This window comes from Trematomus bernacchii, unplaced genomic scaffold, assembly GCF_902827165.1.
Source record: "Trematomus bernacchii unplaced genomic scaffold, fTreBer1.1, whole genome shotgun sequence".
Lineage (NCBI taxonomy): Eukaryota > Metazoa > Chordata > Actinopteri > Perciformes > Nototheniidae > Trematomus > Trematomus bernacchii.
Window position 1 is genome coordinate 4,514,288 of NW_022987910.1, and position 14,351 is coordinate 4,528,638.

Below are 14,351 nucleotides of genomic sequence, written 5' to 3' on the forward strand. Positions count from 1 at the left end.
GTGCACGCTGGTTTATATATGTGTGCATGTGTGGGCTGACGGTGAGCTGTTGATACATTTGGACAGAGCAAGATTAGAGTTGACTTTTAGTGTGTGTGAGTAGACGATAGTGTTATGTGTAGAGAGGGGTTGTGTCTGTTTGTAGGGTGGGTACTATCAACCGTAAATGAAATATCTTTTCTATTGCACTTACAAAAATAGTTATAGAGAAGTCAGAAAGTAAAGGCATCGAGAGCATGATGTGTAGAAACTGGAGTGTCTAGTGGGTTAGTTTCCCGTTTGCAGGGGTTTTTCAGTGAGTGTGTTCTTGCATATGTGTGTGCGCTGAAGTGAGTGTTGGACATCAAACATCGACTTCCTCTAGATCCACGTGCACTGACACAAAATCACAATCCCTCAGTGTTAGTTCTGCTTCTCACAGAGCACATGCCTGCGATTTGCCTTTTTGTTTAGTTCACTTTTAATTTAGCTTCAACCATTTTCTTGCCAGCAATGAGCTTCAGGAGCAAAATTACCTTCAGGAGGAAAATAAAGAGCAAAAGAGTACGATCGGATTTCTCCCGGCTGAGTATTGTATGTATTTTTTTGTCTCTGCCGATTTCATTTACGATCAATAACAACGCTAAACTGCTAGTGATTGACTATCACGTGGCAACAGTTTACTATCAGTTACTTCCATGTGTTTATATGCTGTCAAAAATAGTCATCATTTTATTTGCATTGATTTATACAGCTTTAATGATTATCGACTACAGTCAGTGCCCTATATACTGAAATATCATGATTTTCAATTTGTTTGTGCTTCATTTACTCCTCTTATTAATAATACCTTTGACACATGACATTTAGAAATTCTGTGACAGTAAAAGATAGAGATAGAAGAGAATAGTGAATACTCAATGGTAACAGATTAAATGATGTGTGTATTAATGACGCACACCTCACAGAGCTAATGCTACATTGCTGTGGGTGACAGGTGTCAGCTCATGAAGGGAAAGCCTGAGACTTTCCCCTGAAACATCAACACTGACATCACATGGGTCAAAGAAGAGTCGGAATGCACGTTTGAAAACCTCAAGCCTAATGTACTCGCATGCCTATTCCTTCCTGTGTCTCGTGTGCTTCACTTGCTAACGATTGGTGTGCAGAAAAGCAATCTTTTATTTACCCATTAGTTGTCAGTGTTTTAACACATTTTTATTTTTATTATGATTATTGATTAATATGTTGATTGTTTTTTAATTCATTGATTCATTGTTTGTCTAAGATTATAGATAGAAATGGAAAGAAAACCAATCACAATTTCTCACAGCTCAAGTTGACAACAGCTAAAAAGTCAAAGTCAACGTTATTGTCATCCTCTGTGATAAAGACAGAGAGATCCGAATGCTGTTTCCTACCATCCCGAGAAATACAAATTAAAATGTATACAATTAAGATTTACATTAACAAGAAAAAGGGAAAAGATGTCAAATCTTGAACTTGAAGAAACTTAATGCCAGGCATATTTTGCATAATTAATTTGTTGAGTAATCAATTATGATGAATGTTAAGTGTGCTTATACTTATTATGTAAATCTTGTTTTGTTGAAAAGGTTGATTGTAAATGAGTTTTACATTTCTGACAAGGAACAGAAAACAAAAACAATTGCACTGTAAATTAACTGTGGAGTATACAACTTTTAGGTAAAGGTTAACAGCATATACAGGTTGGGGGGTCAGGGCAGTGCTTAGACAGATGGCCCACCTTGTGTTCAGTTATATATTTCCTTCTCGTCTCTGTGCTCTCTGTTGGTTGTGCGCCAAGAGGCCTGTTCTGACTGTTAGCGTTGCTGTGGTGGGTAAAAGCCCCGGTCTGCAGTGTGTGCGTGTGAACCAAACCAAAGATCATTACTTCCTCCACGTTCCTCCCCACAGCCCGCTGCAGCTCTCGCTCTGCTGCTCTGTTGCTATTCTCTGAATGACAGAAGTAACTAACCATTGGCCGCTATCTGTGAAACACATGTTTGAAAGGTTGGCTTTTTGTATGACTCATTGACACGTTACATAATTCTTCAACATAGTTTTGAATCTCATTGAGAATATAAAACATGTTGGTGTGTAATGGATTGTTTTGTCTGATGTGTACACCATCATTTTTATAAGTTCAGTGGTTTGTATACGAAGTGTGTAAAATGGGCCTTCACACAAAGAAGTGACTGTTGATCAGTGGATCCTGAATGTAGTATTTCGAAGTCTGAGGTCATCAAATTTCAGTATATGTGGGTCTGAATGCTTAGGTTTTCATTTACTGAGAAATCCAGCTGTACTGTATCTCAGTGTGTCGGTTAAGAAAGCTCTTTCTACTCTACAAACACATGTATTCAAGGTGTGGTGTTTCACAGTCTCACTTCAGCTGCAGGGCCACTTCCTCTACCAATCTTTTAGGTCCTAATGCTGTCATCACAAAACACAGGAAATGCCATGACTATAGTTGTCATGGACACTGCTTTTAAAAATACTTGTGCTGTATTTAGGCTGCAGTATTGCGGTTCATGAATAACCCTATAATTATACTGAGTCTTTTTTTCTGCTTTCACAATAACTGGTCATTTAAAAGAGTAATGAATTAATAAGAAACTTTGAGAAGCATTTTGTTTACGTTTTGTGACCAACTTTTTATTGTTTTCTAGTTGCCCTCACAGAGGGACATATATACACAGATACAAATTATGTAAACGATAAAACTTGCCCACGCCACCCCTCTTGCCATTTCACAGAAATCATACCTGATGCTTGTTAGGAATTGTCTGAGTTCATCTATTTACATATTTTAGCATAACCATTCATACACATCACATACATTCATACATGTTTTACATAACATTTCATCTGTTTCAACTGGATTGACATTGAGTCTTAATCATCTACCAATGCACCAAGGTGTGCAATTATGTACAATCTTAATTTACATGAATGATCGAATCAAATGTCTCTGTGTTTTCCATTTGCAGCAGGAGAAGCCAAAGCTGATCGATCCTCTCGACTATGAGGCTGTCCTTTCTGAACTGGGGGATGAGTTGAAGGAAGACCCTCTCAGAGACCTGCTCCTATTCCCCGACAATGATTTCTCAGTAAGTCTGTGTGAATGTGTCTGTATTGTACGGGTTACGTGAGGTTTCAGTGGGTAATGCATTCAGAAAATAAGGTTCTCGGTCGAATGTGAATCCTGATTGACCGGCGTGGAGCTGTATGTCAGAAATCTTTCACATCTATAAATTCCTTTGTGGTATTTTCAGAAAGTATTTTACATGATGTAGACATTATAGACATTTGAACCTTTGTGTTCCCCTTAACTGTGCATTTTCCTGGTTTGATTGTTTTTACAGCATATAGTATAACTACGATCCCCTAAATCTGCTCTACATATTAAAAGCCAACTCATTAACACTAGTTTTACTTATCTTATTACCATTTTTGGTCAAAGGACCGTAAATTTAACCCAATTTTTGAGTTAACAAAAGGCCAACAAATGGATTTTTTTCACCATAGTTTAGATCACAGGAATATATCTTGATGGATGGTCACAGACTTATATACGTCAAAGTTTAGTAAGGATTCTGTTTAAAACTATTTAAAAAAGATTAAGGGCATCACATAATGACGCCAGATGCTATACATTTAAATGAAACACACATAAAAAAAAAAAAATAGTAATCATAATCTGTCCTTGCGAAGAAGGTGGTATGAAACCATCCGTGTTATTTTTGTGGCAATGACATGAAATACCCTCTTATCATGTAATAAATATTTAGAAACTGGTCAGATTTTACCCGAAGACAACAGGAAGGTTAAGGCACTACTGTATAACATGCATACATGACAGTCTGTATAGTTACTACATAGTAATTTGGGTGTGATATTGAACACATACTGTACAACTCTCCAGATCATAAATTGCCAATAGTACATTGTTGTTTAAAATGCAACGTGTTACTTATTTTCCCCATTACAGCACGACACACTTATTCACACTAATCATGCATGTTGAGCATAGTGGTCTTTTCATTACAGTCCACAATTTATTCTCCCTGGCTTCCCTTTAGCTCTTTGTTCATTAGTTCTTTCATTACGGTGCTAATACGTTTCTGCAGACACAGATCCACCTCACACTAACATGAACTAATTGGCTGCTTGTGGTAAAGGGAAATGTTTGCTTGTGGAGTTGTAGCTTTAATGGCTGACTCTGCTGATCTGTCTGGCTGCAACACAATCTCCTCTGATTCTCTTTGTCTCTGCAGCCTAAAGTCAATTTCCATAATTGTAAGTGAAAGTGGCTTGCCGGAGTATTGCTAATGCACAAAAGGCATTTACTAGATCGGCTTCTCTGCCAGTTGGTTAGTGAGCGCTGCGCTCCAGCCAGCTGATTGGGTTGTGTAATCAAAGTCTGGGAAGAACATTTATTTTTGAATATACATTATAAAACCATAAAAATGGTCTTTGCATAATTAAAGTTTAATGGGTAAGGATATTAGTTGTAGGTGTAATCACTGCTTAGAAATACATATTAAGACATTTGATTTTAATTATTCATCTCCACTGCAATAAAGCTGGCAAGAAACTATTTCTGTAAGAAGGAATGAATGAATATTACATCAAAATACCCGATAAGTATTGCTTTTTCTCTCAAATCATTGCTCATTAAGTGTTAGCTATAAAGCATGATAAGCAGTTCTGATCGTCCAAAGCCTGCTCTAGATGAAACGGGACATGAGATAACGTCTGTTGTGATTTGCCTTATTAAAAAAACTCTGAGCCACTAGTCCCATGGCTGTGAACCATCCTCTGAGTGAGGACAATGAATGTCTGTACAAAATGTCATCGCAATTTAAATAACGGTTTTAATTTTTTTAGAACAATTCAATCTTAACAAACTGGTGAACCACCGAGAGACCATAGCCATCCCTAGAGTATTTGAGCTATTATGGATAACAATGGACGGGGTCGATCAGAGTATTTAAGTTTTGTTTATTTTCATGTTGGTTAGTTTTACCAGTGAGAATTAAGAGGCATTGTGGTAAGTCCTTATATTTAAATATGACTATATATATTTACTATACAAGCATAGTCTAGTATACAGTTGGGTGACATTAAAAGAGAAACAACATACTGTAAGTGTAGTCTGTTGGGCCAACACGGGCCTTCAGAACAGCTTAAAAAGCTTCTTTACCAGGATTCCTGGGGAAAAAAACATTCTTGTGAAAAATTGGCTGTCATTTGTTGTCATGTGTTTTGGTTTTAGTTGAAAGCACTCTCCAAGTGTATCTGTTTTCATGTTTATTTTTCTAATTTTTCCACCCCTTTCTCCATCTTTTTTTGAAGGGCTGTACATTTTCTTCCTAATGGGAATCAGGGATCTAAAGATGGAGGATGTTATATGCTGTACAGAAGGAAAAGCCCTTTAAGGCACATTACCCATGTATTGTATTGGGCTATAAAAGTAAAATAACTTGATTTGACAGTTGGGTGGAGATCTGGTGTGTGTTAGGGCCACAGCATATGATTCACATTTATTTGGTAGACATCCAGTCATCAATATGTATTGATTGAGTTTATTTTCTTTTATTTGTCATTCATTTGTTACTTTCATTTTCATTTAGAAAAATGATTTAATTGTTGAACGATGTCCTAGACTGAGTGAAATATCTTTAGAAGCCATTAGTGGCTTGGATGTACATTAGAATTGATGAATGGATGATTTCCTATTGAGCCACCAAGATCCTCACTCATCTTGTCCTGTAATCAATTTAGTTAATATATGAGAGTCTAAACAATACCCATACGTGAATATGACATTTTCTTTGTGTAAGAGCACATTTGCTACTTTTTTTTTGGGGTAATTGTTTGATCCCTTTGAAGAATGTGTTTTTTGAAGTAGCTCATCCCGCCATAACACACTTTTTTTTATCATTTTTGAACGGTCCCTTCTCAATCTTTTTAACCCTCCAGGTATCCACTGTGCCTCAGGAGAGACGCACTCTCGAATCGACTGTTCCTGAGGGGGCAGAACTACAGGCTGAATGTCTGCTGGTCAGACAGGTAAGGAGTGTGTGTGTCAGTGAGTGTGTGTCCTCATATAGCCTTGTGTGTCCTCATATAGCCTTGTGTGTACAGGACCGCTGTGCTGTCGAATATAAAAGGTTTCGGATGGTGGTGGTTAGGTTTGTCATTTTAGGCTCTCAATTTAGGACATCCTGACACCCGGTGGAGCAATTTCACCATGACTCTAAAATAAACCAGACATGGATGCTTATATTTGTGTGTGTGTGTGTGGTGTGTGTGTGGTGTGTGTGTGTGTGTGTGTGTGTGTGTGGTGTGTGTGTGTGTGGTGTGTGTGTGTGTGTGGGTGTGTGTGTGTGTGTGTGTGTGTGTGTGTGTGTGTGGTGTGTGTGGTGTGTGTGTGTGTGTGTGTGTGTGTGTGTGTGTGTGTGTGTGTGTGTGTGTGTGTGTGTGTGTGTGTGTGTGTGTGTGTGTGTTGTGTGTGTGTGTGTGTGTGTGTGTGTGTGTGTGTGTGTGTGTGTGTGTGTGTGTGTGTGTGTGTGTGTGTGTGTGTGTGTGTGTGTGTGTGTGTGTGTGTGTGTGTGTGTGTGTGTGTGTGTGTGTGTGTGTGTGTGTGTGTGTGTGTGTGTGTGTGTGTGTGTGTGTGTGTGTGTGAGCTATCATATGTTCTTTCTCCACTGAGCCCTTGAGATTATGGCAGGTCGATCTGAAATGAGCCCTGAGTAGACGGAAACTCCCCAGACAGTACTGTCACAGCTCAATGCAGACTAGTGTGTGTGTCTGGCTTTCTGTGTGTGTGTGTGTGCTATCCTGTCCGATGTTGATGTTGTAGCTGATAATATGTTTCATCTGTTTATCATTTGTGACTTTGTTAACAAAATATCAAGATCTTTCTAACAAATGGATCAAGGAAAACAAGCGCACAGCATACAACAAGCAGACACGAGAGGATGTGAAACTGACTTGTGTGTGTGTATGTGTGTGAGCCGTAAGGACCTCCTCAGCAGAGTACTATTTCCACCCTTGAGACAGACAAGAAATCTATTAAGATGTACAGATATCTTTATTTGCAGATTCCTTTGGGACAGAGTCTTAATTCAGTTGCTTTTTATAATTTAGATATTTTAATGATAAATCCCAGGCTGCACATCAGTGACTAGGCCTCAGGAGAGCTGAAATATGGCTTTACTCTCACTGTAGTGTAGCTTTCTACATTGTCTGCAGACGTTCCTACTGCCACAGGTCTCCCAGAGAGGCAGAAAAGAAAGTTAATATTTAAAACTTAATCTCCTTCTTCTCCTCCAGGCCTGTCAGTATTACAACTCCGACCTAAATGTGGTCCAGTTCAAGTATGATGAGTACGCCGGAGACTACCGCCTGCTGCCCAGGTAATACACTCTGACATTACTAGATAACCTCTACTGTAAACTACTGTATTGTACCTGAAGGAATAGTTCATCATTTTGGGAAATATACTTCACCTAGAAGATTGATAACAATGTACATTACTTTATGTGAAGCTGCAGCCAGGATATGGTTAGCTTAGGTTAGCATTAACACTGGTTTTATTAGTTGTATCTTGTTTCTTTGTTGTGATATACCTATTCTGAACAAAGAGCCTCTGTTAATGAAATAAGACGTTAAATAAAAAAGGTAATACAAATAAACATTAACACTGGAAGCTGAGGGAAATAGTTAGCCTGATTATGACTTGTTTGCAAGCCTCCTTTTGCCCTGGCTCAGTGATTCTTGAGTTCATTGGAGACACCAGGAAGTCACTACATCTGGTCAGAAGATATATTGGCACAAAACCCACTTTGAAAGACAATTTTGTGCTGGACTTTGCTTTCTTTTTGCAGAGCCAGGCTAATCTGTGCTAAGTGAAAAAAAAACATCATGGCTGTGGCTTCATGTGTAACCTACAAATATGAGCGGGGTATCAATCTTTTCCTCTCACATTTGAAAAGAGAGCAATCAATAGCTTTTACCAACATTTCAAAACCATTTCTATGACATGTACTGCCCTGTTGGGTTCCTCCTATAGAGCTGCATATTGAGCTTGGATCGATTTTTGATGTACTTTCAGGTTCATCATCTTTTTTTACTTATTCTCGGATTAGAGGGCTCTCGATTTAACATTGAAATGTTTTTATTGTCAATACTTATCGTTTTAAGGTATTGAAATCTTACCTTTTTTGTATTTGTATCAAAAACTCAAGCTCGCCACAAGTACTGCATAATTACGTTACCCAGCCTAAGATTCTACATGAGCAACATTCTCATGTACAGTTTCAGTATATGATTTGGAGATGTATGCTGATTGGAAGTTTAAAAAACGTGGTTTGAGATTTGTTTGACTTACTGACTTGATTAAACACATGCTGGATATTTTCCCTCATTTACAATGAGACCCACAAGTCGCCCCTAACATCGAGAATAACCACAATTTGTTACACTGAGGTGGGAGGTCATTAACAAGAACAAAATGTTGGCAGGTGTTGAGTGAGAAAGAGAGTCAGAGTGGGAGACTGAGGAAATTCCTCTCTCACAAATGTTAACTTTTACTGCTCCCTAGATATCTTTTATAAATGTCAGTCATCCAGTCAGACACCCATTCATTCAGGCGCTCATTTATCAAAATCAGGCTGTCAGTGAACTGAAGTTGTATCAGTCCCAGTGAGGCTGACCCTGAGCCGCCCTGCAGTGACTGCTCTCAACCACAGGAATGTCCCTCTTTTGTCCCATGGGTTGCCACTGTATCCTTTCAGTCAGTTCACATGACCTCTGACCTGACATCCAGGGTGAACTGTAAAGTGAAATGCAGCTTAAATACAAGTTATAGCACAATCATAGCACATTTTCTTGTCTTTTTGCAGCAATTGATCTAGCATTAAACCTATTGTTATATGTTTTGTTTATAAGCCAGACAAGCTTACCAAACATAAACAAAAGGCATTCAGGTTATAAGTTGCATGTACAATACAGGGGATCCAAATACAATGGGAATCTACAGCTACTGTATATGTGTGGTTGTCACCACTGAGATAAAGTGGAGCGTTTTTCATCTGTGCAGGCCAGTATTAGCATTCCTCTGTCAGTGGCCAGCCTACAATCACCAGCAATCTTCTAAACATAGTCCCCTTAAGAGATTTGTTTCAGTCTGCTTTTTACGACTGTGTGACTTTGAGCGAAGGGTTGTTCCAGTGTTACCCTTCACAGACTGTAGCCTAGCTGTCTGCAGCTCACAGCACACACACAAAGGCATGTTATCCCATGGCTAGCAGACAAAGACAGGTCGGCCATTGGAATCAGCTGAGAGGGATCAAGTGAGCACTACCTATTGTCGACTCCTGACAGAGAACGATGGAGCCCAGTCAGCCACCCACACTAATTTACACCACTCAAATAGAGTGGAATAATTAAATTCCTGAAATCATTTTCTCTTTCCATCAATATATTTCATTATCAGAGTTCAACATTTTTCTTCTTCCAATTCCTTTATAGGAAACTGTACAAAGCTGAGAAGCTGCCGTCACATTCTTTTGAGATCGACCATGAAGACATTGACAAGGATGAGGTCAGTAATGACCATCTTCTGACAAATGCTTTTAGAATGAACGCATTGCAAACTCAATACATCCTGTTTAAATTAGTTTACTACAGCCTTAAAGCTTTGGGAGTGCAGTTAGTTCATTACAGGTCAGTGGGACATTGTTTATGAACATCATTTGAATGACAAATAGCCATCCTAAGATAGAATGAGTCTTGGAAAGTCTCTTTTTCACTATTGATCATCTGCTCCTCTTTGTCAGAGGGATAAACAGAGAGCTAATGTTACCACAGCTGACCATATTTATGTTTTACAGGATACAACATCCCTGTCCTCGTCCAAAGGAGGGGGAGGTGGTGGAGGTGGGATCGGTGTGTTTCGGTCAGGCTGGCTCTACAAAGGGAACTTTAACAGCACCGTCAACAATAGCATCACTGTTCGGGTGACACACTTTTTCTCTCTTCCTTCATCACCCTGACCCTCACTTGCCCCCCAGTTTTCAGCTGAAATGTTTTAACTTTAAGTGTGACTCTTATTAATGACATGTTTTTGTAATAATAATACGGCATCATCTACATTACTGTTTGATTTTCACGCAATAATGTACTTATTTTGTGTTTTGGGTCATTTTAGCACATACCCTAAATACATTGTTGTCTATAACTTTGTCTTAATACTATTTGCACCTTTTCTGTGCAGTCGTTCAAGAGGAGGTATTTTCAGCTCACCCAGTTGACGGATAACTCGTACATCATGAACTTTTACAAAGATGAAAAGATCTCCAAGGAGCCCAAAGGGTGCATCTTCCTTGACTCCTGCACTGGTGTGGTACAGGTGGGTCTTAAATCATTTAAATAAATAAGAGCACCATTTACACTATCTTATACATACTAAAGACTTGTATATTCAGAGTAATATAGGGAGGCTTTTTATGCTCCCGTTCCTATTCAATCCTCAATATTGCACAAAGCAGCCAAGTAAAAAAATTGTAACAATTAATCCCATGCAAGCAAGGATATGTTTATAATTCAGCACATGCTAAACATGCACTTGGAAGAAAGAGTCAAGTTTTCCAAAGCCGAACCAAGCTCTGGTTTCATTGCTTAACCACATTATCCTATTCATCCTTCCATTCATCCCCGTACAGAATAACCGTCTAAGGAAACATGCCTTTGAGCTGAAAATGAACGAGGTTACGTACTTCGTGCTGGCCGCGGAGAGCGAGCAGGACATGGAGGAATGGATCAGCACTTTGACCCGCATCCTACAGATCAGTCCCCACGATGGTCCCGCTCCTGACCGCAAGAGTCTTGACCTCACCGACCATCGGCAGGGTGAGAGCGGCTCTGGTTTTGTATTTAGGAAAGCACACACTCTACCTACCATAAAAAATAGTTGGAAAGAGCAAAGAGGATTGTAAGCACAAATGGTAATTTAGTAGCGAGAGGGGTATTTAAGGAGGGGACATTTAAGCAGAATTCCAACACATGTATAAATCATGGTGCCCTAAAGAGAGGAAGACTTTTTTTAACCCGGTGTCAGCAAAAATGTTAACGTCTCCTCTCTGTCCAACTCATTTCAGCTAGTTTTGGGCTCATTGACTCCACCTTTGTTTAATACATCATACTTTATTATTAAATAGCAAAATTCATGAAACTTGATAATATGTGAGAGCCTGAATCATAACAGACAGCAACAGCAATGAAACTCAACCTGGTGAAAAGTGGTGGAATGATGTAATGGCCTCAGCCGTCATGGCTCTGTGGTGCCTCTAAATCAGGCTGTGAGCCTACCACTAATGAGCCATTTTGTTGAGGATGGCCTTTAAGAAGAAGTGCTACGGGCACATGACCATTATATATCTGCAAAAGCCTGCCTGCCTTATTACCCGTAAATACCACAAATAGAGTCATATTTCATTCTGAGATGGATATATGTCGGATGACTCCGTGAGTGTGTATTTAGTGTACTGCTGAACCTATTCTAGAAAACGTAATATAGCCTTTAACCTTTTGGGAAAATGAAGTGCTTTGAGAAACTTTCCCATCCACTCAGTGTCATCACTCATAAACAGAGGTCCCTCTCAGGAGTACTGATCGTGTTTGTTCTCCCTCCAGATGTGTTTGACCTGTCGTTGAGTGACTGCTGCTTACAGGAGAATGAAGATACTACAACAGAGAACGGCATCAATCCAGAGCTAGCAAAGGTAGTACACATGTACACATTCGAGCAGAACACATTCCTGATGGTTTTTCCAATGGGCAACAGTAATGGTAGAAAATAAGCAATGTGTTAGCTAAAGACAGAAAATAATGAAAGTGCTTATCAGCCTTACATGGATGTAAACAATGCCAATATCCAGATATAAAAAAAGTTGGCTTTGTAAATATATTATGAGGGAGGAATTTGCCATGTTTTTATAGGCCTCAAGAATTCCCCCTAATGCATTTTTGTGAGAAGCACTGAACGTAAACATGACTTTCCTGTTCCACAAGAAAACTTGTTTTACTGATATTATAATCCATAATAAGCTATTTTTTTTTGTTGTCTTTATTTCTATCTCTTCCCTGACAGTATATCTCTGAGACAGATGAAGGAATTCGTTCTGCCAGGAGAGAAGAGAGGTTGAATCTGTTCTCCCTGGATCCTGATACTCCTGTAAGAATAAACTAATGTGGCTGCACATCTACATATATATCTACATATATTCTTTGAGTATTCCACTATTTTTGTAGTGTTTACTCTATCATTACTTATTTTATGTTTAACTTTATGCATTTTTCCTTTATGACATGAATCTATTCTTTATGTTTGTCATAATTTTGCAGTTTTTAACTAGATCTCATCAGAAAAATGTGGTCAATTGTGTTTCACCAACCATAGGTCTTGAGGAGCCCACGGACCGAACATTCGTCAGTTGAAAACTCAACCGTGCGTCCGTTTGAGGAGAAACTGGGCAGGAGGTTTATGATAACCTGCCGATCCCTCAATCTCATGTTACAGGGCTGCATCAACGAGACTGAAACTGGACCGGTCACTAATGTGAGGATTAGAAAGCATTTCAGACAGTTATTCAAACATACTTATATTTATTTCTGCCTCACCATGGGTCTGTACAATTATGGTAAAGAATGTGAGAGGGGCAGTTTTACTAATCTATGTCAATGACAATGACTGGACTGAATTTGCTCCACCAGATTGAACCCCTCTTTGTGTCGCTGGCTCTGCTGGATATACGAGAAGGAAGGAAAGTGTCCGCAGATTTCCACGTAGACCTCAACCACGAGGTGGTGCGTCAGATGTTAGGAGGCTGCTGTAACGGGACAGTTGAACCGGCGACGGGGGTTGGAGTTCAGGAGAATGGGCTGAGCTCTCCTGCTGAGAAGAAGCCAGGAGACTGTAGCCTTAGCCCCGACCTGGAGCAGTGGCTAAGCTTTCCCAAACAGGTAAAAGGATGTTACAACCACAGTCTGTTCTATAAATAAGATGTACTATGCTACATGTTGAATGCTTTACTCGCATTTAACATGTAGAATATCTCTAAGATACATTTCCTATGTTCTACATGCAGGCCATTTTCTCAGTCACCAACCCCCACACAGACATCGTAATGGTGGCAAGAGTGGAAAAGGTGCTGATGGGAAATATTGCTTGTGGGACTGAACCTTACATCAAGAATACGGACTCCAGCAAGGTCAGAAAGTCCTTCTTTCCTTTCTTTAGTCAATACCACTTTGCATCAAAATCCACATTGCTTAATTTATATTCTATCATTGATCAACAACATAGAGCCCAACCTTTTATATCGTCTTATCTCTTGAAGCAAGCAGGGAAATGTCTCATGAAACATGCCATTAGGGCATTTATTGTACGGGAAATGGATAAATCCACTCAAACACTTTAATGCATGACATTTACAAAATAGTTTATCTTCATCACTGAATGCAAGTCCGGTCGGATATTTCAAAAGAGGTTTTTCCGACATCCTATCCAAGAGATTTCCCGGCTCTCCCGCTGGCAGCTCTCGATGTGGTCCTTGTTCAAATGGCTAAGTGAATCACAAGACATTTAACCTCCTGTCCCTCTGTCTAGGTCAATAATTATTAAGGGCTGACCACATCCCAATGTACAAATTACAGCCTTGGTGTCTTGCTAACATTTCCTTCTGTCCTTCTTCCTCTGCTTTTGTCTTGTACAGACCGTGCAGAAGATTTTGAAATCCAACAAACAGTTCTGTAGCAAACTGGGAAAGTACCGCATGCCATTTGCCTGGTCCGTCAGGTCAGTGGCCCTGCTTGGAGACTCAGTTGTCTAAACATTTAAAAATGTTATCTGCCATGTTTTCTCAACAGGATCTGACAGCTAACCAAAGTCTGCATGTCTCTTTTTGTCTATTGTAGGTCAGTGTTTAAGGATAACCACGGGGCCCTAGACAGAGACTCTCGTTTCTCGCCTCTCTTCAAACAGGAGAGCAACAAGATCACCACAGATGACTTGATTAAGATGGTGTCTGAGTACAGGAGGTAAGGCAAACTGTAGAACACTTAGACTCTTCCAAGGCAAGATAAACAGTTCTTACAACATCTAATTCACATTTTTGGTTGTGCAGGGCTGAGAAGACCAGCAAACTGCAGACTATTCCTGGCACGCTGGAAATCTCCGTTGACTATGTTCCATTGGAGCATCCCAGTATGTGTTTTTAGGGAACACCTCCCATTTATTTTCCCGTTCTGCTGTCTACTCTGCTATATGTCTGAAACCT

General features: G+C 39.5%; 1 protein-coding gene across 6 annotated transcripts in view; it reads left to right on the top strand.

Moving 5' to 3' along the window:
• dock10 (dedicator of cytokinesis 10) overlaps positions 1-14,351 on the top strand; it is a 65,343-nt gene that overhangs the window by 26,456 nt on the left and 24,536 nt on the right. For 5 of the 6 annotated variants that reach the window (XR_004554682.1, XM_034115000.1, XM_034114996.1 and 2 more), the window contains exons 2-16: positions 2,994-3,113; positions 5,989-6,078; positions 7,345-7,427; positions 9,544-9,616; positions 9,906-10,031; positions 10,289-10,423; positions 10,737-10,923; positions 11,707-11,795; positions 12,164-12,247; positions 12,473-12,631; positions 12,787-13,035; positions 13,161-13,283; positions 13,788-13,870; positions 13,990-14,112; positions 14,199-14,278. Coding sequence is in view for 5 of the 6 variants with exons in the window: in XM_034115000.1 (XP_033970891.1) it covers positions 2,994-3,113; positions 5,989-6,078; positions 7,345-7,427; positions 9,544-9,616; positions 9,906-10,031; positions 10,289-10,423; positions 10,737-10,923; positions 11,707-11,795; positions 12,164-12,247; positions 12,473-12,631; positions 12,787-13,035; positions 13,161-13,283; positions 13,788-13,870; positions 13,990-14,112; positions 14,199-14,278 (1,804 nt within the window). In the remaining variant the exon portion in view is untranslated. Of the gene's footprint in view, positions 1-397; positions 574-2,993; positions 3,114-5,988; positions 6,079-7,344; positions 7,428-9,543; positions 9,617-9,905; positions 10,032-10,288; positions 10,424-10,736; positions 10,924-11,706; positions 11,796-12,163; positions 12,248-12,472; positions 12,632-12,786; positions 13,036-13,160; positions 13,284-13,787; positions 13,871-13,989; positions 14,113-14,198; positions 14,279-14,351 lie in introns of those variants that run through there. The other variant, XM_034114998.1, reaches the window with a different exon arrangement.